Source organism: Pantherophis guttatus, chromosome 1, assembly GCF_059756535.1.
Source record: "Pantherophis guttatus breed Tessera chromosome 1, ASM5975653v1, whole genome shotgun sequence".
Classification (NCBI taxonomy): Eukaryota; Metazoa; Chordata; class Lepidosauria; order Squamata; family Colubridae; genus Pantherophis; species Pantherophis guttatus.
In genome coordinates this window covers 2,799,060-2,822,286 of record NC_142063.1, presented here as the reverse complement: position 1 = coordinate 2,822,286, position 23,227 = coordinate 2,799,060, and the positions used below count along the sequence as shown (strand labels likewise).

At 46.5% G+C, this 23,227-nt stretch overlaps 1 protein-coding gene across 2 annotated transcripts; it reads left to right on the top strand.

The window, feature by feature from the left end:
* Positions 1-711: 711 nt before the first annotated feature.
* LOC117656382 (retinal homeobox protein Rx1-like) lies at positions 712-22,811 on the top strand. 2 transcript variants are annotated; one of them, XM_034404549.3, is made up of 3 exons: positions 712-1,068; positions 17,436-17,686; positions 21,207-22,811. In XM_034404549.3, the coding sequence occupies exons 2-3, from the start codon at positions 17,444-17,446 to the stop codon at positions 21,639-21,641; spliced, it is 678 nt and encodes a 225-aa protein (XP_034260440.2). In that variant the 5' UTR covers positions 712-1,068; positions 17,436-17,443; the 3' UTR covers positions 21,642-22,811. The 2 variants fall into 2 exon arrangements, with proteins under 2 accessions (XP_034260440.2, XP_034260441.2); XM_034404550.3 differs by lacking the exon at positions 712-1,068 and adding an exon at positions 14,935-15,096.
* Positions 22,812-23,227: the final 416 nt, after the last annotated feature.

Sequence of the window (23,227 nt, the reverse complement as noted above, 5' to 3'; positions counted from 1 at the left end):
ACTCTACTCTACTTCTATTCTACTCTACTCTACTCTACTCCTACTCTACTCTACTTCTACTCTACTCTACTCTACTTCTACTCTACTCTACTCTACTCTACTTCTACTCTACTTCTATTCTACTCTACTTCTATTCTACTCTACTCTACTCTACTTCTACTTTACTCTACTCTACTCTACTGTACTTCTACTCTACTCTACTTTACTCTACTTCTACTCTACTCTACTTCTACTCTACTCTACTTCTACTCTACTCTACTCTACTCTACTTCTACTCTACTCTACTCATATTCCATTCCATTCTCTGTTCTGTTTTGTTCCGTTCCGTTCCGTTCCATTCCGTTCTGTTCTGTTCTGTTCATTCCTTGGCCTGGGGTCTTTGGGGTAGCTGTTCCAGGCCTGCCACTCACCCCAACCTGCCAACTGTGTTCCCATCAGTTTGCATTCCACCACAAAGCCCCCCACCCCTGCCCCGGGTGGGAACACCCCCCCCAATTCTCCAGCTGTACAGCTTTGCCAAGCCAGCCCCCCCCAGCGAGGGGGGTCCACACACAGACCCCCCCCTCCTTCCCCTCGCCTCTCCCCCCTCCTGTCCAAAGACAAAGGCCATTGTTCCAGCTTGACCCCCCCCTCCCCAATTCCTTCTGTTTCTAATTCTTCTTTCTTCTGTAATGAGGGGATTACAAGGGAAGACTCTTTTGTGCAGGAGACAGTTGAGGGGGAGGTTTGGGGGGGGGAGAGGAAGGGAGCAGCCCCAACCCAGCCCGGACCTTCTGCTGGCTGCTGAACCCAGGGGTGGATGTGGGGAGAGGCTCATTTAGTGCAATTACTTTGCCTGGCGCAGTGGCTGTCAATCACTCTTAAAAAAGATGGGGGGGGGGAAGGCCACCAATTAATCAGCCCGTCTTAATCCTGGGACTCCTTGTTGAGCTGTGAGTCTCTGCGGACAGCTGCGAGACCCGAAGCAGCCTCGGGGGCATCCAGCCGGCCGGGAGACCCGCAGAGACCCCCCAAAAAACCCCCCAACCAAAGAGAAAGAAAAGTCCACCTGTCCAGGTCTCCAACCAGGTAACACCATGGCTTACCTTTCTTAGCTTGGGGAGGGTCGGGTTTGCCAAGGATGGTCTTTTGGGAAAGAAACCCCCCTCCCGCCCCACTTCCCTGCCCTGATTCCCACGAGGGGACCAGGATGCCTAAATGCGTGGAAAAGTTGGTTGCTCTCCAGCAAGGAGAGCTGTTGTGAACTCAGGTGGAGCTACAAGCTCAGGTGCTTGAAAAGGGGCAGGTGGTTTTAGCCTGGAGACTAAAAACACTGCAAAGAAGGGTTGAATGAAGAATTGGGTATGGCCAGTCTAGAGAAAAGGAGGGCTGGGAGGTGTTTTGGGGGGGGGACATCTGATACCAGCCTTCCATTATTTGAGGTGGCTGCCCCAAAGAAGAAGAAGAGGGGGGTCAACCTATTCTCCAAAGCACCAGAAGGCAGGACGAGAAGCAACGGATGGAAAGGAATCAAAGAGAGAAGCAACCTGCAACTAAGGAGAAACTATCTAATAGTGAGGACAATTAATCGGTGGAACGACTTGTCTTCAGAAACTGTGCGTTGGAGGTTTTTAAGGAGAGATTGGGGAGCCATTTGTCCGCTCTTTTCTATCCTAATAGAACAATATAATATTTACAAGACCGCCTTCTGCCACCGATAGCCTCCCATCGACCGGTACGCTCCCACAGAGAGGGGCTCCTCCGGGTGCCGTCGGCTAGGCAATGTCGGCTGACGACCCCCAGGGGGAGGGCCTTCTCTGTGGGGGCCCCTACCCTCTGGAATGAGCTGCCCCCGGAGATTCGTAGGATTCACGGCCTTCGTACCTTTCGTCGCGCCCTAAAAACATTATTATTCCAACAAGCAGGGCTGGCCTAAATAATAATAACATTTTACTATTTTAAATGGGTTGTTTTATTAGACTTTTTTTGGCCAATTTATTACGTTGTTTTAAATTGCTTTTAATTTTTATATTGTCAGGGTTTTATTTTTGGCTGTACACCGCCCTGAGTCCTTCGGGAGAAGGGCGGTATAGAAATTCAATAAAAGAAAGAAAGAAAGAAAGAAAGAAAGAAAGGAAGGAAGGAAGGAAGGAAGAAAGAAAGAAAGAAAGAAAGAAAGAAAGAAAGAAAGAAAGAAAGAAAGAAAGAAAGAAAGAAAGAAAGAAGGAAGGAAAGAATAGGGCACAGAGGCCTCCTTGGTAGGATGGTCTCTTCCTGTCAACAGTTTCAAGGGGGGGGTCTTTTCCTGCCGCCCCCTCACTTTCCAAAGGGGTCCAAGTGCAGAGAAATTCAGGCCAGCTTCAGATAAATCCAAAGATCCCAAAACGCCGTTTCACTCCGATTTTCTCCAAAAAGGAATCTCACCGCTTACAAGTCAAGGGATGGGGAAATCTGCTTTTTTTTTTTTAATCCCCTGCTTTTTTTTGTTTGGGTTCTGCTTAAGCATCCCAGCATGTATGGGGGGTGCTTATTTTATTTATTTATTTATTAATTTTGGTAGCCTGCCTCTTCTCTTGGCACTCAGCCTGTGTCATTTTTTTTTTAATTTTTTTTTAAAAATTTGATTTATATGCCGCCCTTCTCCGGAGACTCAGGGCGGCTTACAATGCATTGAGCAATAGCCTTCATACTTTTGTATATTTATACAAAGTCAGCTTATTGCCCCCACAAACTGGGTCCTCATTTTACCTACCTTAGAAAGGATGGAAGGCTGAGTCAACCTTGAGCCTTGGAGAGATTCGAACCAGCAGAAATTGCAGGCAGCTGTGTTAATAACAGGGTGCACTAAACCACTGTACTATCAAGGCTCTTTGGGACCATTTGAACGTTTTAGTCCCGCGGATGCGACGAAAATACCTTCGCTCCGGATCGACCTGTTCTTGGGATACCGAGGAAGGTAGGGCTTGGAAAGGAATCGGCACCGGGGAGTGTGTTGCCTGCCAAATTTGGGCTAAAATTCAAAAGTGGAATGAGTGGCTTTTTAAAAAATGAGGCAGCGGCCACTGAGAAAGAGGTAGGAGCTGTCCCCACTGAAGTCCAGAAGTGGAAAAAGAAGAGATCAGATATAAATCAGTTGAGATCCGTAAGCAGGGAACATCCTGGCCTTGACTTAGAAGATGTTGTCGTATTGTTACTGTCGTTGTGGTTGTTATTAATCGGCAACAACTGGGGTGTATTTTAAATGATTTCTGCCGTCCGCTTCCAATTTCGCTCGCATCGCGAGGGCCAAGAAGCTGTCCTTTAAATGGGGTTTTTGCAGAAAAGACGGACAGATGCTGGCTTCGTTTTCTGCAGATTTAGCCTGGGTTTTTTTTCTTCCCCTTTTCGCTTGGAAGCTTGCAGGATTAGTTTTTCCGTGAGAAAGAGGAAAAGGTCCTGGAGAAAGGAGGGCGGGACAGTTATTTGTTATTGTCACAGTTTGGAATTATGAATTTATTTATTTATTTATTTATTTATTTATTTATTTATTTATTTATTTATTTATTTATTTTATTCCATTTATATCCCGCCCTTCTCCAAGTGGACTCAGGGCGGTGCACAGCCAGAACTAAAACACATATCAATACAAAATTTAAAATGATGAAAAGAATTAAATAACTGTGGCCCCAAAATTTTAAACATTAAACATTGAAAACTAAAACCCCTTTGACAATTTAAAAAGCTAAAAAACTAAAAAAAAGAAAAATTTAAATTCTGTTGGGACATTACAGGAGTGGCCAAAATTGTGGAAACCTTTTGGGGAAAGTGTATTTTTGAGGTTTGATGGCTAATAACACCACTTCTTTTTTTTTTGGAGTTTCAAGAGAATCCTATTCCACTGCTGGAATAGCCTGGGAAGAGCCCAGACCTTCACCCCATGGAAAATCTACGGAGCCGACTAAAGAAACTTGTTAGTCAGCAATAAAACCCAGTTAATAGAAGCCATCATTCAATCTTGGTTTCACATTAGAACAGCTGCAGAACTCAAAGACTTGGTTCCCTCCATGGGAAGACGTTGTAAGGCTGTAATTCATGCTAAAGGTTACCCAACTAGGGATTAACTGACATGGGGATCATTTTTGTATATCTCGTTTTTTCTACGTGTTTCACTTTTCTTCTTTATACTGTCACTGCTATTCTAATAGCAAATCCTTCCTAAAAGTTATGGCATTACATGCTTGATTAAATTATCTTTCCACTGATATATAATTTTATGGTACTACTCCAAAAAAAAAATATGTGGTGTTATTAGGTAGTTTTAGAAAATACACTTTTCCCAAAAGGTTTCCACAATTTATGGCCACTACTGTAAATTTCCTAGAGGAAGTCGGTGGATGTAGGGAAATCAGTCCTACACATAAAGATGCTTTGGTTTGCATTCTTGGATTGAGAACGGGGCTCGGCTGGATGACCTCAACCGCCCAAGATTCATAGCCAGGGCAAGAAAATGTTTCAATGAATGAGATTATTTGTAGTTCGGGGTTGAAATGAGGGCTCCTTGGGGCGCTCTGAGGTTGGCGGTTTTCCTGCAGACGTTTCTTTCTTTCTTTCTTTCTTTCTTTCTTTCTTTCTTTCTTTCTTTCTTTCTTTCTTTCTTTATTTATTTATTTATTTATTTATTTATTTATTTATTTATTTATTATATCTTTAATTATCCCAGAGCTAAGTAACGTCATCTGTGCTGGTCAAGGAAATGTTTGTGGAAAATAGCAAGCAATTGTACTTTAATGGCATTTCTTGAGACGCCGCTGCTCATTTGCACCTTCATATAAGAAGTTTTTAACCGTTTCCTCCCAAAGGAAAAAATTGGGGTTAAGATCAGGGAGACGTGACCAAATGAGAATTAATGAGAGCCGATTCTTAGATGCATTTTTTCCCCCTCATCTCCATGTTGGAGATTGCAAAACCCTCGTTCAGTCTGCCTTGAATTTTATTCCGAAATCAAAGTTAACTCAGTAGACTCCACTCAGGCTGCGTTTTGAAGTCACCAAAGCTCAAATAGCTCCATCGTTTATAGAAAAGCAAAAACAGGAACCCCTCGCTCTCCCACCCACCCACCCCCTTCGCCCCCATTTCCTCCTTCCCCACAGGGATGCTCAGGCTTCTTTGAAAATGCGTCCGCAGTGTGGTTGCGTTAGAACACGTCTCCTAATTTATTTATTTATTCATTTATTGGTTCGATTTATATGCCGCCCTTCTCTGGAGACTCAGGGCGGTTTACAATGCGTTAATTGTGTGTGTGTGTGTGTGTGTGGAGAGGGTTTTATAAAAAAAGGCCAGGGGGCCTTGGGGGGCTATGAAATGAGGAGGGTCCTGCCAGTAGGAAGGAGAAGGAGATGGACACCTTGCACCCAAAACCTCTTGGGGAAAGTGCTGCATTTTTCTGAAATCAGTGTTTCCTGAAATCAATATTTTCTGACATCAGTGTTTCCTGAAATCAGTGTTTCCTGAAATCAATATTTTCTGAAATCAATATTTTCTGAAATCAGTGTTTCCTGAAATCAATATTTTCTGACATCAGTGTTTCCTGAAATCAGAGTTTCCTGAAATGAATATTTTCTGACATCAGTGTTTCCTGAAATCAGAGTTTCCTGAAATGAATATTTTCTGACATCAGAGTTTCCTGAAATCAATATTTTCTGACATCAGTGTTTTCTGAAATCAGTGTTTCCTGAAACCAGTGTTTTCTGAAATCAGTGTGGCTGCAAAAATGCCGCACTTACGAGATGAGGATGCAAAAAGTAGAGCAAATAAGACCCCTCCCAACCTGGGAAGCAGAAAGAGTGTTAGAAAATGACTCAAGACTGTTGCGTCTTGATTTTGCTTGGTATACGAACGGCAGAGAGAAACCTCAGCCGGCTTTCAAGCTCAGCTCTTCCATTAGAGGCAGTTTGGTCTAGTGGTTAAGGCACCAGAGATTGTAGGTTCACATCCCACCTTAGGCACGAAAGCCGGCTGGGTGATTTTGGACCAATCACCAGGAGATGGTGAGTTCTAGTCCTATCATCCTACCGTCCTACCATCCTCGTGAAAGCTGGCTGGGTGACTTTGGATCATTCACCAGGAGACTGTGAGTTCTAGTCCTGCCTTAGGTATGAAAGCCGACTATGTGATTTTTTGGGCCAATCACTAGGAGATGGTGAGTTCTAGTCCTACCGTCTTCAGGAAAGCCAGCTGGATGACTTTGGGCCAAACATGAGGCGACTGTGACTTCTAGTCCTTACCTTCTTTCACCCAAAGACTGGGTGACTTTGGGCCAATCTACCCGGAGACTGTGAGTTCTAGTCCTGCCTTAGGCACGAAAGCTGACTGTGATTTTTGAGCCAATCACCAGGAGACGGTGAGTTCTAGTCCCGCCTTAGCCATGAAAACCAAATGGGTGACTTTGGGCCAGTCCCTCTCAGCCCTGCCCACCTCACAGGGTTGTTGTGGGGAAAAGAGGAGGACGAAAGTGTGTTGGGTATATTTGTCTCCTCGAGTTATTTGCCAAATTCATAAAAGTGGGATACAAATTCATAAATTCCTCTAACAAAGGAAAGTAGAACTCCAATAGTCCTTGTGTTGTCTGTTGCCTCACCTGGCCTACCACGTTTTTGCGTTTTACCAGGTCAGGGAAGAATTCAGGTGCCCCACTGCTCCAAGGTGGTTGGACAGCAGGATGGCCCAGAAACATGGGTCAGAAGCCCCCAAGGTCGCCCCCTTCAGGTTTGGTGGGCCAACGCTCCACCCGGCAGAAGATTACTGCTTGGTGCCCTTTTCCTTTCGGATTTACATTTCTCAGCATCTCTCAGGAGAAGTAACTTCTGTAGTAGTCTAAGAGAGAAGGAGGAGGCGCCAGAGGGCCCTGGGTTCAAATCAGGGTTGGTTTCTACTTATCTTTACTACCGGTTTGCAGCGGGGCCGCGCGCACACTCTTCTGCGCATGTGCAGAAGCATTTTGATTTGATTTAATTTAATTTAATTTCCAATTTATATACCGCCCTTCTCCCTGAGGACTCAGGGCGGTGTACAGCCAAGATAAAAAACATAGAATACAAATATTAAAAAACATTTAAAAATATATATAAATTTTGGCCCAAAAGTTAAGAAATCACAGACTGATTAAAAGAATTTAAAAATTTCTTCTTAAGCCAACCCGGCTTGCTGGAAAAGATGGGTTTTAAGGGAACGACGGAAGGCACCGAGGTCTTGGATTCTCCTTATCTCTGGGGGCAACTGATTCCAGAGGGTGGGAGCCCCCACCGAGAAGGCCCTCACCCTGGGGGTCACCAGCCTGCATTGTTTGGCTGATGGCACCCCGAGGAGGCCCTCTCTGTGGGAGCGCATGGGTCGGTGGGAGGTCGTCGGTAGCAGCAGGCGGTCTCGAAGATAGCTAGGCCCTACGCCATGGAGCGCTTTAAAGGTGATAACCAACACCTTGAAGCGCACCCGGAAGACCACCGGGAGCCAGTGCAGCTCGCGCAGGAGCGGTATTACATGGGAGCGCCATGCTGCTCCCGTCACTACCCGCGCTGCTGCGTTCTGGACCAGCTGGAGCCTCCGGGTGCTCCTCAAGGGGAGCCCCATGTAGAGAGCGTTGCAGTAGTCAAGGCGAGAGGTGACAAGGGCGTGAGTGACTGTGCACAAGGAATCCCGATCGAGAAAGGGCCGCAACTGGCGAATCAGGCGAACCTGATAAAAGGTCCCCCTGGCTACAGCCGTCAGATGTTCCTCCAAGGACAGCTGCGTATCCAGGAGGACTCCCAGATTGCGAGCCCTCTCTGTGGGGGCCAAAGACTCGCCCCCAATAGTCAGTGATGGAGTCAACTGACTATATTGGGATGCCGTCGGGGGTCAGTGGGCGGGGCCTCCTCCCGCCGGTTTTACTACCGGTTCTATCGAACCGGTGCGAACCGGGGGGCAACCCACCACCGGTTCAAATGCCAAAGGCTGCACCCCGGTTTCAAATCGATTTCTCAAGAGCCATTCCTTGTGAAATAGAGCAGTCTTTCCGTTGGCTGGCACAGATGAAGTAATGGATACACTCCTAAAGTTGTCCAGGTTTTGCATGTCACAGGAGGTGTGTGTCAACACAATCAGCGTGACAGTTGTGACCGTGTGGTTGGAGGCCCACTCTGGGCACAGCTAGCGCCCATGCTGGCATCGTTTGGATGATCCAGTGAAGAATTCGCCCCTTCCCAAGCTTTTGAATGGGGTTTTTCGATGGTACTTTAATTGGATTTTAATTTGCGGTGTTTTAGTTTTTGAACGACGGCCTTGCAGTCGCTTAGTTGAGATGGCGCTTTTATTTCGAATTTTATTCACATTATGTTTCTAGTGCATTTCTTCTGAATGCAAAAGGGCAGCTTCGGCTGTCAGGTGGTTTTTTAAAAAAAATTAATAAATGGTTTTTAAAAATATATTTTTTTTTTAAAAAAAGTAGGCAGGGCTTCAAACGCATAATTGCAAACACCATCCTGAGTTTTTTTAGGCTTTCCTGCAAGAAAGAAAATTCAGAACCGGGAGTCTCGCAGTCTTTCCAGATCAATTCTAAGTAAATGTTTTATTTACTTCTTAATTTGATCTTGACGGACTCCAAAAAAGGCATTTGGCATCCTGAAAACCAAAAACTAAACTCCAGATAAATTTAATTTAATTTAATTTAATTAATCATATTTCTATGCCGCCCAACTCCCAAGGGACTCTGGGCGGCTTACAACAGAAATAATATAAACAGTGACATAATTTAAAAAAAAAAAAAACATTATAAAAGCATTTTAAAGACATTAAAAACTCATGCACACCATTCATGGCCGGATCTCGCCAGATCGCAAAGTGAGATCAACGGCCCCAGGCCTGCTGGAAAAGCCAGGTCTTCACCGCTTTCCGGAAGGCCAATAGGGTGGGGATAGTCCGGACCTCAGGAGGTAACTGGTTCCAGAGAGCTGGGGCAGCCACAGAGAAGGCCCTCCCCCGTGGGCGCGCCAGCCGGCATTGTTTAGCTGACAGGACCCGGAGGAGACCAACTCTGTGGGATCTTACCGGTCGCTGGGAGCTATGCGGCAGAAGGCGGTCTTGAAGATAACCTGGCCCTGAGCCATGTAGGGCTTTAAAGATAATAACCAACACCTTGAATTGTGACTGGAGACCAACAGGGAGCCAGTGCAGCTCGCGGAGAATTGGTGAAATGTGGGTGTATCTAGGTGCACCCACGACAGCTCGCGCGGCCACGTTCTGGACCAACTGTAGTCTCCGAACACTCTTCAAGGGTAGCCCCATGTAGAGCGCATTGCAATAATCTAACCATGAGGTGACAAGGGCATGAGTGACTGTGAGGAGAGCCTCCGGATCCAAGTAGGGTCGCAATTGGTGCACCAGGCGAACCTGTGCAAAGGTCCCCCTAGCCACAGGAGTGGCTGCTTTAGGGATTGAGCAAGAAAGGGCCTCTGTAAAACAGTGCCATGGAGAGATGCTCATCTTCGGTCTTCTGGCTGGCCGGCCCTGCCCTGCCTTCAGCCAGGTGACTCCATTCCTTCCCTCTCCGCATGGTTTACAGTGCCCAAATCATAACTGAGTCCATTGCCGCCTTTTGAGAGGGGGAAGTAAAATCAAATTTCTGTTGTTTGGCTGAGAATGCCGAAGGCGGGAAGAGAAGAGGGGAGTTGGAAGTCTTGGCACATGGAGTGGGGGGGGGGGGCTTTCATGGCCGGCCCTGCTGGTGGAGTGGGGGGCTGATGCTTTTATTATTTATTTATTTATTTTATTTTATTTTGATACCGCCCTTCTCCTGAAGGACTCAGGGCAGTGTACAGCCTAATTAAAAACACAGACAAAATTTAAAAATAATTAAAATTATTAAATAATAGGCCCAATTTATAAAACCCCAAATTTAAAATCCCATTTAAAACCAATTAAAATCTTTACATTGATAGCCCAGCCTGGCGGAACAACATGGTTTTGAGGGCACAGCGAAATACACGGAGATCAGAGATCTTACGCATTTCTGGGGGCAGTTCATTCCAAAGGGCAGGGGCTCCCACAGAGAAGGCTCTCCCCCTGGGTGTCGCCAGCCGACATAATTTGGCCGATGGCACCCTGAGGAGACCCTCTCTGTGGGAGCGAACTGGCCGGTGGGAGGCTATTGGTGGCAGAAGACGGTCTCGGAGGTACCCGGGTCCTATGCCATGGAGCGCTTTAAAGGTGGTAACCAACACCTTGAATCGCACCCGGAAGACCACTGGGAGCCAGTGCAGCTCGCGCAGGAGGGGTGTCACGTGGGCACGACGAGTTGTGCCCATAACCACCCACGCGGCCACATTCTGGACCAGCTGGAGCCTCCGGGTGCTTTTCAAGGGGAGCCCCATGTAGAGAGCATTGCAATAGTCCAGTCGGGAGGTGACAAGGGCGTGAGTGACTGTGCGCAAGGCGTCGCGGTCCAGAAAGGGCCGCAACTGGCGGATCAGGCGAACCTGATAAAAAGCCCTCCTGGCCACAGCCGTCATATGTTCTTCTAAAGACAGCCGTGTGTCCAGGAGGACGCCCAGATTGCGAGCCCTCTCTTTTAATCAGCAAGGCTGATGAGTTTCCCTCCTGATCTTTCAGCTCTCCACCAACATTGTGTGCCTGATGCAATTGGTTTAGTCCAGTGAAAAGAAGGACAAGGGGTGACAGGATAGCAGTCTTCCAATATTTGAGGGGCTGCCCCAGAGAAGAAAAGGGGGTCAACCTATTCTCCAAAGCCCCTGAAGGCAGGACAAGAAGCAACGGATGGAAACTAATCAAGGAGAGAAGCAACCTGGAATTAAGGAGAAACTTCCTAACAGTGAGGACAATTAACCAGTGGAACTGCTTGCCACCAGAAGTTGTGGGTGCTACATCACTGGAGGTTTTTAAGAAAAGACTGGAAAACCATTTGTCCTGAATGGTATAGGATTTTCTGCCTGAGCAGGGGGTTGGACTAGAGGACCTCCAAGGTCCCTTCCAACTCTGTTATTCTAGCTTCTAGCCAGCTACAATTACCAATCTATATTATATATCTATACTTACATGGATATCTGGAAACAAAAACCTTTCTCACACTTATGGGGGGGGGTCTGTGTCTTTCTCACACTCAGATCCTCTATCCAGAGGCTGGGAACTTGTGAGATTTGTTTCTCTCTCTGCTGCCTGTTGCTTCCTTTCCATCATCTCCCATTGGGGAACTGACTGCGTCCTTGAGTTTTTTTCCTTGTTTTTTTAATGTGCTGAAAGAAACTTTTTTTAAAAAAAAATTATCTTTGACTTCTGTTGCAAGTTTGACTTCTGAGCCTTTGGTTTCCTGATTTCATCTTTGCAGATTTGAGCTACCTTCTGCTCTTCTGCCTTCGTTACGTTCATTTTTTGTACCTGTCCTTTTTGTCTTTCAGTTTATCAGAGAGTTCTTTGTGCAACCATGCTGGTTTCTTCTTGGATTTCTTGTTTTTCTTTTTCAGTGGTATTGTGTTGGACTGGGCTTTTATCATATTTTTTTCAGATTTCCCAGGCTTCTTGAGTTGTTTTCTCCTTTAGGATTTTTATTTTGATCCATAGTATTTTTCGAACTATATCTCAGGATTTTTGTATCAATATGTATACCTAGATATAGAGAGATAGATGATAGATAGAAAGATAGATGAGATGAGATGAGATGAGATAGATAGATAGATAGATAGATAGATAGACAGACAGACAGACAGACAGACAGACAGACAGACAGACAGACAGACAGCTAGATAGATGGTAGATACTGTAGATGATAGATATGACAGACAGACAGATAGAGATAGAAGACAGACAGACATAGACAGCTAGCTAGCTAGCTAGCTAGCTAGCTAGCTAGATAGATAGATAGATAGATAGATAGATAGATAGATAGATAGATAGATAGATAGATAGTAGATACTGTAGATGATAGATATGACAGACAGACAGATAGAGATAGAAGACAGACAGACATAGATAGCTAGATAGATAGACAGCTAGAAAATATATAGATAGATAGAGATAAATGTAGACATTTTATATTTATATGTATCCCTACGTAGAGGGTCCATCCCATCATATCTGAATGAACTGTAATCAATGGGCCCATCTCGGCATTCTGCATTTGGAATCCAAAAATAGGTAGTGCTCATCTTAGGACCACTCACTTAGTGACCATTTGAAGTTATCATGGATGCCTCCCCCCAAAAGCACTTACAGCTCAGTTCCCAAGTTCTTTAAAGTGCCCAAATTAAAGTTCAGCAACGACCTTTTGCAAAGTCACTCGATCACCTGACCACAATTTATGGTGTGTTTGCCATAAACCAGGGTTCACTTCTGGGTTTTTTGGCAAATCGTTTCATTTAACAACTGCTGCAAAAAAAAAAAAAAAAACGTAAAATCGGGCCCAGTCACATGACGATCTGCTGTACAACCATCGCTTTATAGTCATAAGTCAAGGACTCTCTGTACTGACCATGCTTTATCCCACTGTTTCCCCAATTTAGCAACTTTCATGGATGGCTGGGGGATTCTGGGAGTTGAAGTCCGCAGGTCTTAAAAGTTCCAGAGTTTGAGAAACACACCAAACAGTTGGAGCAGATCAGGAATGCAAAGCCTTGAGTGACCACCAGAGGGCAGCAAAAGCTGTTGCAAAGACTCTGTGCTGCCCTCCTAAGGCAATTGGGAATTTTACACTCAGATTTTTTTGGGGGGGTGGGACAACTCACACCTCAATGTTGAACCAGGAGGAAAAAGCACCCTTACTGATTTTGCAGATCCAAGCACTTCTCTCCCTCGCTCCTCCTCCCACCCCCCCACCCCTTCCCTTTCTTATCTCAGCAAAGAACTGATCACATTTCTCCCTGCACAAATTCCCAAGGGATTATGTATTTTCGGTGGCTGTTTTATTTAAAGATTTCGGATAGATCCCTGCAGATTAAAAACAACAGGAAGAAGAAAGAGAACGCTTGCTAATCCAGGTCAGAGGCAGCCTAGGGGAGGGAGATGTCAGCGTTTCTGGATTAAAAAAAGACTTAGCAAAAGAGGAAAAAATACCCCACCCCAGAAATCCCAGGAAATGCTGGACGTCAACTCCCAGAATTCTTGGTTGCCTAGAGAATTCTGGGGCTTGGAGTCCTGCCCTTCTTGAGGCCCTGGGTTGAGAAAGAGAAGTTCAAAAGCAGTTTTCCTCCCAGGATGCAGTCAAATAAGTCAAGATGATATAGATAACAGACAGACAGACAGACAGACAGACAGACAGAGATGGATAAATAGATGACAGGTGGGTGGGTGGATGGATGGATGGATGGATGGATGGATGGATGGAGAGAGAGAGAAAGCGATAGACAGATGATAGATAGATTATCTATAGATAGATAGATAGATAGATAGATAGATAGATAGATAGATAGATAGATAGATAGATAGATAGATAGACAGACAGACAAATAGACAGACAGACAAATAGATAGACAGACAAATAGATAATAGAAAGATATATGATAGACAGACAGATAAACACAGACAGACAGATGATAGACAGATAATAGAAAGATAGATGATAGATAGACAAATAGATAGCTAGATAGATGATAGATAGGTCAACCAAAGACAGACAGATGATAGATAATAGATAGATGATAGATAGATTGATAGATAGATAGATAGATAGACAAATATATAGACAGACAAATAGATAATAGAGATAGATGATAGATAGACAGACAGACAAACACAGACAGACAGATGATAGACAGATAATAGATAGATGATAGATAGATAGATAGATAGATAGATATAGATAGATAAATAGATAGACAGACAGACAAACACAGACAGATGATAAGATAGATAGATAGATAGATAGATAGATAGATAGATAGATAGGTAGGTAGGTAGGTAGGTAGGTAGGTAGGTAGGTAGGTAGGTAGGTAGATAGATAGATAGATAGATAGATAGATAGATAGATAGATAGATAGATAGATAGATAGATAGATAGATAGATAGTAGATAGACAAACACAGACAGACAGATGATACATAATAGATAGATGATAGATGGATGGATGGATAGATAGATAGACAGACAGACAAATAGATAATAGAAAGATAGATGATAGACAGACAGACAGATAAACACAGACAGACAGATGATAGACAGATAATAGAAAGATAGATGATAGATAGATAGATTATAGATAGATAAATAGACAGACAGACAAACACAGACAGACAGATGATAGATAATAGATAATAGATAGATAGATAGATAGATAGATAGATAGATAGATAGATAGATAGATAGATAGATGATAGTAGACAGACAGACAGACAGACAGACAGATGAAAGGTGGAGATTTGACCATACAATACCACAGTGATTTTATATTGACTTTTCTGACTCCTCCAGCAACCAAAGAACTTTTGGGAACCCAAAACAGCAGCATTGTATGCAAAGGCTGATAACATTCAGAGGTAGACGATTAGAATAGAACAGAATAGAAGAACAGAGTTGGAAGGGACCTTGGAGGTCTTCTAGTCCAACCCCCTGCTTAGGCAGGAAACCCTGCACCACTTCAGACAAATGGTTATCCAATCTCTTCTTAAAGACTTCCAGTGTTGGAGCATTCACAACTTCTGGAGGCAAGGAGTTCCCACTGATGAATTGTTCTCCCCGTCAGGAAATTCCTCCTTCGTTCTAAGATGACTAAACCTGGAGGCTCCGTTCAGCTTCTCCTGCCATGTGTGCATAAAAGCTGGACTGGAGTGCAGTCCGGTGTCCTCTTGCTAGCAAAATTAAGCACGGCAAACATCGTTCAACCTTGCCAACTTGAAGATGCACGGACGTCAACTCCCAGAATTCCCCAGCCATGCATGACTGGCAAGGGAATTCTGGGAGTTGAAGTCCAAGCATCTTCCAGGCTGCCAAGCTTGAGAAAACGTCGGATCCGGGAACTTTCTCCCAAAATGAAAAGAATGCCAATCTCCAGAACTAAATAAAAGCAGAAAAGAGATAACAAACCCCCGGCAGTAGTAGGTTGCTACCGGTTCGCCCTACATCGGGAGGCTCCACCCACCCACCAGGATGTCTCTACTAGGGGTGGGTTCTAAATTTTTTTACTACCGGTTCTGTGGGCATGGCTTATTTTGTGGGTGTGGCTTGGAGGTCATGTGACTAGGTGGGCATGGCTAGCTGGTCAGCGTCATTTCTGGAAGGTCCTTGCACTTACGACCAGTCCTCGCACTTACGACCCGACTCATTTGTTTGCTTTTAACACTGATCAGCTGTAGGGCGGCAAGAGTTTAAACAGTTTTTTTTCCCTCTAGCCATCAGCTGGGACTCAGGAGGCAGCAATAGATTGGGGGTGGGACCAAATAAAAGGTAAGAATAACGGGGGGGAAGGGGGGGAGAACCGGTTCGGTGACTTCATATCGTCACCGCTACCGGCTCGGCTGAACCGGACCAAACCGGGAGGAACCCACCACTGGTCTCTACACATGCGCAGAAGCGAGCAGGCACGCGCCCTCGAGTGAACTGACTAGCGATAGGATTTGAACCCTTCTACTGGCTCCCGGGGTCAAGTTGTGGCGAAACATTGCTGCAGAAATCTATTTATTTATTTCGTCAAGCATGTATTAGATAACAGATAAAAGTATAGACATAATTATGAATCACATGAGATGTGATGTGTAAACCCACCTTCTGTGTGAGTGGAAACAATTCACTGTTCCTGTTCTTAGCAGAAGCAAGAAATGGACTCCTCTTGATTTACCTCTTGTGAATTAATTCCATTCGCCCACCCAAAAGTCCAGGCAAGAGTCCTGCAAGGAGTGTAACAGCTGTAACAGATCTTATCAGTTCCTTGCGATAATTGCCAGGCTGTGAGCTCCCAGCCGAAAGGCTGCAAATTAAGTTCTGGCAAGCAGTCTCTGTGGCACAAAACACCATGACAATCACTCAGATTCGGGAAGGCCTGGACTCCGACTGGGTAGTCTCAGGGGGGATGACTGAGGCAGGTCTTGAGAATGTTATCTGGGATGAGTTTGATCCTGTGACCCCTGAGGACGTGGACAGGATTCTGCGTAGACTGAATGCGACCACATGTTTGTTGGACCCGTGTCCCTCCTGGTTAATGCTGGCTTCTCGGGAGGTGACGCGAGGCTGGCTCCAGGGGATTATAAATGCTTCATTGGGTGAGGGTGACTTCCCCGCCGCCTTGAAAGAGGCGGTGGTGAGGCCTCTCCTCAAGAAGCCTTCCCTGGACCCGGCACTGTTGGCTAATCATCGTCCGGTCTCCAACCTTCGGTTTTTGGTGAAGGTTGTTGAGAGTGTGGTAGCGCGACAATTCCCCCAGCACCTGGATGAAACGACGTATCTGGATCTGTTCCAGTCGGGCTTCAGGCCTGGGTACAGCATGGAAACGGCATTGGTCGCGTTGGTTGATGATCTCTGGAGGGCTCGGGACAGGGATTGCTCCTCTGTCCTGGTCCTATTAGACCTCTCAGCGGCTTTTGATACCATCGACCATGGTATCATGCTGCACCGGTTGGAAGAGTTAGGGGTGGGGAGCACTGTGCTGTTGTGGTTCTCCTCCTTTCTCTCCGACCGGTCGCAGTCGGTGTTGGCACGGGGGCAGAGGTCGACCCCGAAGCCCCTCATATGTGGGGGTGCCACAAGGGTCAGTCCTCTCGCCCCTTTTGTTCAACATTTATGTAAAGCCGCTGGGCGAGATCATCCGTGATTTCGGGGTGAAGTACCACCAGTACGCTGATGACACCCAGCTGTACATCTCCACCCCGGACCACCCCAACGATGCCCTTGAAGTGATGTCCCGGTGCCTGGAGGCCGTGCGGATCTGGATGGGGAGAAACAGGCTCAGGCTCAACCCATCCAAGACTGAGTGGCTGTGGTTTCCGACGTCCCGATATAATCAGTTGATGCCATCGCTGACTATTGAGGGCGAATCACTGGCCCCCACGGAGAGGGTTCGCAACTTGGGCGTCCTCCTGGATTCACGGCTGTCTTTAGAAGAGCACTTGCCGGCCGTGACCGGGAGGATCTTTCATCAGGTTCGCCTGATTCGCCAGTTGTGTCCCTTTCTGGATCGGGACTCTCTACGCACAGTCACTCATGCCCTCGTCACCTCTCGCCTGGACTATTCTAACACTCTCTACATGGGGCTCCCCTTGAGGAGCACCTGGAGGCTCCAACTGGCGCAGAGTGCGGCCGCGCGGGTGGTGATGGGAATGAAGGAGACACTTCCTAACACTTAAGGACGATTAACCAGCAGAACAGCTTGCCACCGGAAGTTGTGAATGCTCCATCTCTGGAGGGTTTTTTTTTCCCAAGGAAGTGGCTGGACTAGAAGACCTCCCAGGTCCCTTCCAGCTCAATCCTGATTCCTCCTCCCTGACCACCGCTTTCTCTCTTCCTTTCAGGCTCCAGAATGTTCCTCGGCAAACCGGAGGCGGAGCTGAGCGAGCTGCGGAGGAGCGTGGAGGAGGCCAGCGGCACCCCGGAACAACTGGACGAGGAGCTGTCCAAGAAGAAACACCGGCGTAATCGGACCACGTTCACCACCTACCAGCTTCACGAGCTGGAGAGGGCCTTTGAGAAAACCCACTACCCAGACGTCTACAGTCGGGAAGAGTTGGCCATGAAGGTCAACCTCCCAGAAGTTCGAGTTCAGGTAAGCAGAATCCAGTTGGCTTTGGGTGCAGTGGTGAAATCTAAAATTTGTTGCTACCGGTTCTGTGGGCGTGGCTTGGTGGGTGGGTGGGGGTAATGTGACTGGGTGGGTGTGGCCAATTTTTTTTTTTTTTACTTTTAAAACCATTTTTTCTACAACTTCTTCAGCGAAGAGGTTGTAAAAACATGCTTTCAAAAGGCTCTGACTATCCCAACTGAGTTGCCTGATCGGCAGAGGCTTTTTTTTCTTTTAAATGCCTCTGACGATCCAAGCTGAGTTGCCTGATCGGCAGAGGCTTTTTTTCTTTTAAATGACTCTGATGAGCCCAGCTGAGTTGCCTGATCGTCAGAGGCTTTTTTTTCTTTTAAATGCCTCTGATGATCCCAACTGAGTTGCCTGATCGTCAGAGGCTTTTTTTCTTTTAAATGCCTCTGACGATCCCAGCTGAGTTGCCTGATCGGCAGAGGCTTTTTTTCTTTTAAATGCCTCTGACGATCCCAGCTGAGTTGCCTGATCGGCAGAGACTTTTTTTCTTTTAAATGCCTCTGACGATCCCAGCTGAGTTGCCTGATCGGCAGAGGCTTTTTTTCTTTTAAATGACTCTGATGAGCCCAGCTGAGTTGCCTGATCGTCAGAGGCTTTTTTTTCTTTTAAATGCCTCTGATGATCCCAACTGAGTTGCCTGATCGTCAGAGGCTTTTTTTCTTTTAAATGCCTCTGACGATCCCAGCTGAGTTGCCTGATCGGCAGAGGCTTTTTTTCTTTTAAATGACTCTGATGAGCCCAGCTGAGTTGCCTGATCGTCAGAGGCTTTTTTTCTTTTAAATGCCTCTGATGATCCCAACTGAGTTGCCTGATCGTCAGAGGCTTTTTTTCTTTCAAATGCCTCTGATGAGCCCAGCTGAGTTGCCTGATCAGCAGAGGCTTTTTTTTCTTTTAAATGCCTCTGACGATCCCAGCTGAGTTGCCTGATCGGCAGAGGCTTTTTTTTCTTTTAAATGCCTCTGATGAGCCCAGCTGAGTTGCCTGATCGGCAGAGGCTTTTTTTTTTCTTTTAAATGCTTCTGACGATTCTAGCTGAGTTGCCTGATCGGCAGAGGCTTTTTTTTCTTTTAAATGCCTCTGACGATCCCAGCTGAGTTGCCTGATCGGCAGAGGCTTTTTTTTTCTTTTAAATGCCTCTGACGATCCTAGCTGAGTTGCCTGATGGCAGATGCTTTTTTTCTTTTAAATGCCTCTGATGAGCCCAGCTGAGTTGCCTGATGGCAGAGGCTTTTTTCTTTTAAATGCCTCTGACAATCCTAGCTGAGTTGCCTGATCGGCAGAGGCTTTTTTTTCTTTTAAATGCCTCTAACGATCCCGGCTGAGTTGCCTGATCGGCAGAGAGACTTTTCAAAGCATTTTTTTAAAACGATCAGGTAACTCAGCTGAGATCATCAGAGAGACTTTTAAAGCCTCTGCCGATCAGGCAACTCCGCTGCAACCTCTTCAGCGAAAGAGATGATTTAAAAAATGCTTTGAAAAGGCTCTGACGATCTCAGCTGTTTTCCTGATCGGCAGAGAGGCTTTTCAAAGCAATTTTTTTTTTTGCATTTGCAGAAAAAATGCTTTGAAAAGTTAAAATAAAAAAAAAAAGTTGGCCACGCCCACCCAGTCACATTACCCCCCCCACAAGCCACGCCCACAGAACCGGTAGTAACAAATTTTACATTTCACCCCTGGTTGTAGTGTCCTGGGTTCAGCCGATCGATGAATAGGGCGGGGGGTTGGACTAGATGACCTACAGGCTCCCTTCCAATCCTGTTATCCTGTTGTTATTACTGGAAGTCATTTCTTTGAGATGGATGGTTGCATAAATTGTTTAAATAAATATTACTAAACACTAAGCAAAGAAGAGAAATAAAGGGATACCAATTAATTAAAATATAATCAATTACTAAACCAAAGAAGCTGCGACTCTAAAAGAATAGTGGGGTTTATAATAAAAAGTTGGTGGACTAGACCCCGTCACTGACAGTATAGCTGGTCCTTGACCTACGACCATAATTGAGCCCCAAATTTCCTGTTACTAAGCGAGCCAGTTAAGTGAGTTTTGCCCCATTTTGCCCCATTTTTCTCGCCGCCGTCGTTAAGCGAATCACTGCAGTTGTTCAGTTAACGACCTGGTTGTTAAGCGAATCTGGTTTCCCCGTTGACTTTGCTTGTCAAGAAGGATCGCCAAAGGGGATCGCGTGACCCACACACAAACCCGGGATGCTGCGACCGTCATAAATACGAGCCAGTGTCCAAGCGCCTGAATTTTGATCACGGGGAAGCTGCAACGGTCGTAACTGTGAAAAAAGGGCCTCAAGTCACTTTTTTTCCCCCACTGCCGTTGTCATGTCAAACGGCCACTAAACGGGTTGCAAGTAGCGGAACCAGACACCAGTTGGCCAGGGAATTCTGGGAGTTGACGTCCACGCATCCCAGACTTGTCCCAGTTGAGGAAAACTATCTTGGGGGAAAAATCAGGGGTGAAATGCTCCCGGTTTGGACCGGTTTGGAGAACCGGTAGCAATGGCGGCGCAACGCTTCATCCATCCACCCGGCCATCGTTACTTCCTGGTTTTTACTTCTGTGTGCACGGCGCGGGCACTTCCGAACCGGTTGGGAAGGTAAAGTAGATTTCACCCCTGGGAAAAATGGATTCTCAAGTGACTCGTAGGCCATTTAAATCAGCCTCCCAAACCCAGGTGGAAAACTTCCGGTACCAATAAGGAAGAATATTGGTAGCTCGGGGCTGAAATGGGGAGTCCTTGGGTGCTCTCTCTAAGCCTGGTTCTCTCTAAACTAGGTGTCAGGTTTCAGTGTTGTCTTAAATAAATTGCATTTCCAAACAAATAGTCTTTGATGAAATCTTTCATTTATTAAGCATGACAATCTGGCCCCGACTTCGTCGTAGCCAGCACTGACTTCCTGACCCCAAAACTTCCCTTTCCGTTCCCCAATTCTCTGCATCTCATTGGCCATCTTCCAAATCACTCTCCCCATATCTACTACTTCAGCTCCCAGGAATGTCCCCCCTCCCATCCCATCTCCTAGGGGATATTATCTTCAGGGAAAATAAGTAGGTGAAAAGTCAAGCGTCCTCTTGCCAGCTGCCCCCTCTTCTCCTCCTTATGTCAGCACTGGAACGAATGTAATTTGGAGTGCTGACATTAGGTTTGGGTAATGAAACATCTGCAAGAAAACAATCAGGTTCCTCCTGTTCCTCCTCCTCCTCCTCCTCCTCCTCCTCCTCCTCCTCCTCCTCCTCCTCCTCCTCCTCCTCCTCCCCCCTCCCCCCGCAAATCCTCTGCAAACCCTCCTCCCTTCTAGCACTGATGATGTTCTCTTGTTGGGTCATGAAATGCCTGCAAGAAAACCACCAAGCTCAGAGGCCACCAAGGACCCCGCAAATCTTCTGGTTGGCCAGGCTCACGATGGGTAGCTTGCCTAGACAAGCCACGTTTCTCATTCCTCTGCTGCCACTCTTTTGCAGGTGTGGTTCCAGAATCGGCGCGCCAAGTGGCGCCGTCAGGAGAAGATGGAAGCCACTGCCATGAAGCTTCACGACACCCCCGTGCTGTCCTTCAGCCGGCCCCCGATGGTGGCCAACATGGGGCCGATCGGCAACTCTCTCCCTTTAGACCCGTGGCTGACCTCTCCCATCTCCAGCGCCACCACGGTGCACAGCATCTCGGGATTGATGGGGCCCAGCCAGGCCCTCCAGCCCACCTACCCAGGCCACTCCTTCCTCAATAACCCCCCATCCCTGCCCCAGAGCATGCAACCCATGGCGTACCAGTGTGCCACGACATTTGTGGACAAATATCCCTTGGAGGAACTTGACCAGCGGAATTCCAGCATCGCCGCGCTGCGCATGAAGGCGAAGGAGCACATTCAGACCATAGACAAAACCTGGCAGCCCATTTGATGGCGGGTCAGGCTGCCCTGCCATAGCAAAAACACCGACTAGGCTGAGCCGGGACTAAAAGACTCCCTTACGATCCCCAGTCAAGATGTCACGCTTAGTTTTGTCGCGCAATCGCGCCGGTGAGCAGCCGCGGGAAAAGGGAACGCTCTCCGATTCCTTTTGATAGACCTCAGCTATAAAGTGGATTTACGCGCTTTCTTTCCCCCACCGGATTGGTGGCAGGAGTGGGATCTGCCGGAAAAGAATTCTGTGCGGCATGTTTGTCCTTGCAAAGTGCTGAAGTTATTCTTACAAGCAGGCGTAGAATTCGGCAGGGAATTTCTGCAGGCCTCGAAACTCTCTTCCAAACCAAAGGCAAATTCTGGAGGAACCTCAGGATTTATTTATTGGGTCTTTTTGTTCTTTTTCTACTGAATACGAGCTGGGAAGGTGGAAACTAAGCACCAGGAAATGGCACCATTTCAGAACAGGTGTTTTTAAGGGAGAGGAGCAGTTTTCTGCTCCGTCCACTGTTATATTTTGGGTTTTCTCTTGCAATTTTGTTCGATTTTAATTCAGCATCTACTATGGGTTAGTCCTTGGCTTACAACCGTTCGTTTAGTGACCATTCGAAGTTTCAATGGCACTGAATAAAAAAAAAATGACCTACGAGCGTTTTTCACACTTACAACCGATACGGCGTCCCCAAGGCCACATGGTCAAAATTCAGACCCTTGGCAAACTGTCTCCTATTTATGACGGTTGCAGTGCCCCCGGGGGGGGGGTGTCATGTGATCCCCTTTTGCGACCTCCTGATAAGGAAAGTCAGTGGGGGGGGAAGCCAGATTGACTTAACGACCGTGGTTCTAATTTAACAATTGCAGTGATTCGCTTAGCAGCCGTGGCAAAAAAAGGTCGTAACACGGGACGAGACTCACTTAACCAATGTCTCGTTTAACGACAGAAATGTTGGGCTCCGTTGTAGTCGTACGTCAAGGACTACCTGTCTAGGATGGGATTTCCAGGCTGGTCAGATTAAAAACCAGCAAGCAACACGGGGGGAAAAAACCAGACACTTCTCAGGGTTGTTGTTATTGTGGTGAGGAAACACCCCTAGTCAGAACGGCAAAAAGCAGTTTTTTTAAAAAAAATAAAAATAAAATAGGCACACGTTTTCAATGTACCACCAAATTCAAGAGAAAGTATAACTTTCTCCGTGCCGTCGTTAAAAAACAGCGGGTATCTTTTTGGGTCATCTGCCATTCATTCCCTGCTGGATCATCATGTTTGAACGACCCCATAATCCCTTGCATCGGGGTGGAGTCCGGGCAACTGAATGGATCTGAGTATTTCCTGGCCGGATGCTCTGCCTGTCGCCGATGCGGAGTTTTGTTCGGCAGATATATTCTCATCGTGCCCAGAGAGAGAAATATCTGCCTCTACCTAGGATTGAACTCACAGCCTCCTGATTGTGAGGCGAGAGGCTCCACTCAAGGCCACCGCACCACTCATTCATTCCCTGATGGATCCTTGACCGAAAAGATCAGTGGGCTTGGCCAAAGCGATCCCTGCCTCAAAAGATCTGCCGGGATCCATAAGGCTGGAGA

What these genes read in the sequence shown, in the direction of transcription:
- LOC117656382 (XM_034404549.3), top strand. Translation starts at nt 17,444, where the DNA reads ATGTTCCTCGGCAAACCGGAGGCGGAGCTGAGCGAGCTGCGGAGGAGC. An exon ending in TCCCAGAAGTTCGAGTTCAG is followed by an intron (nt 17,687 to 21,206) that starts GTAAGCAGAATC and finishes ACTCTTTTGCAG; the next exon opens with GTGTGGTTCCAGAATCGGCG.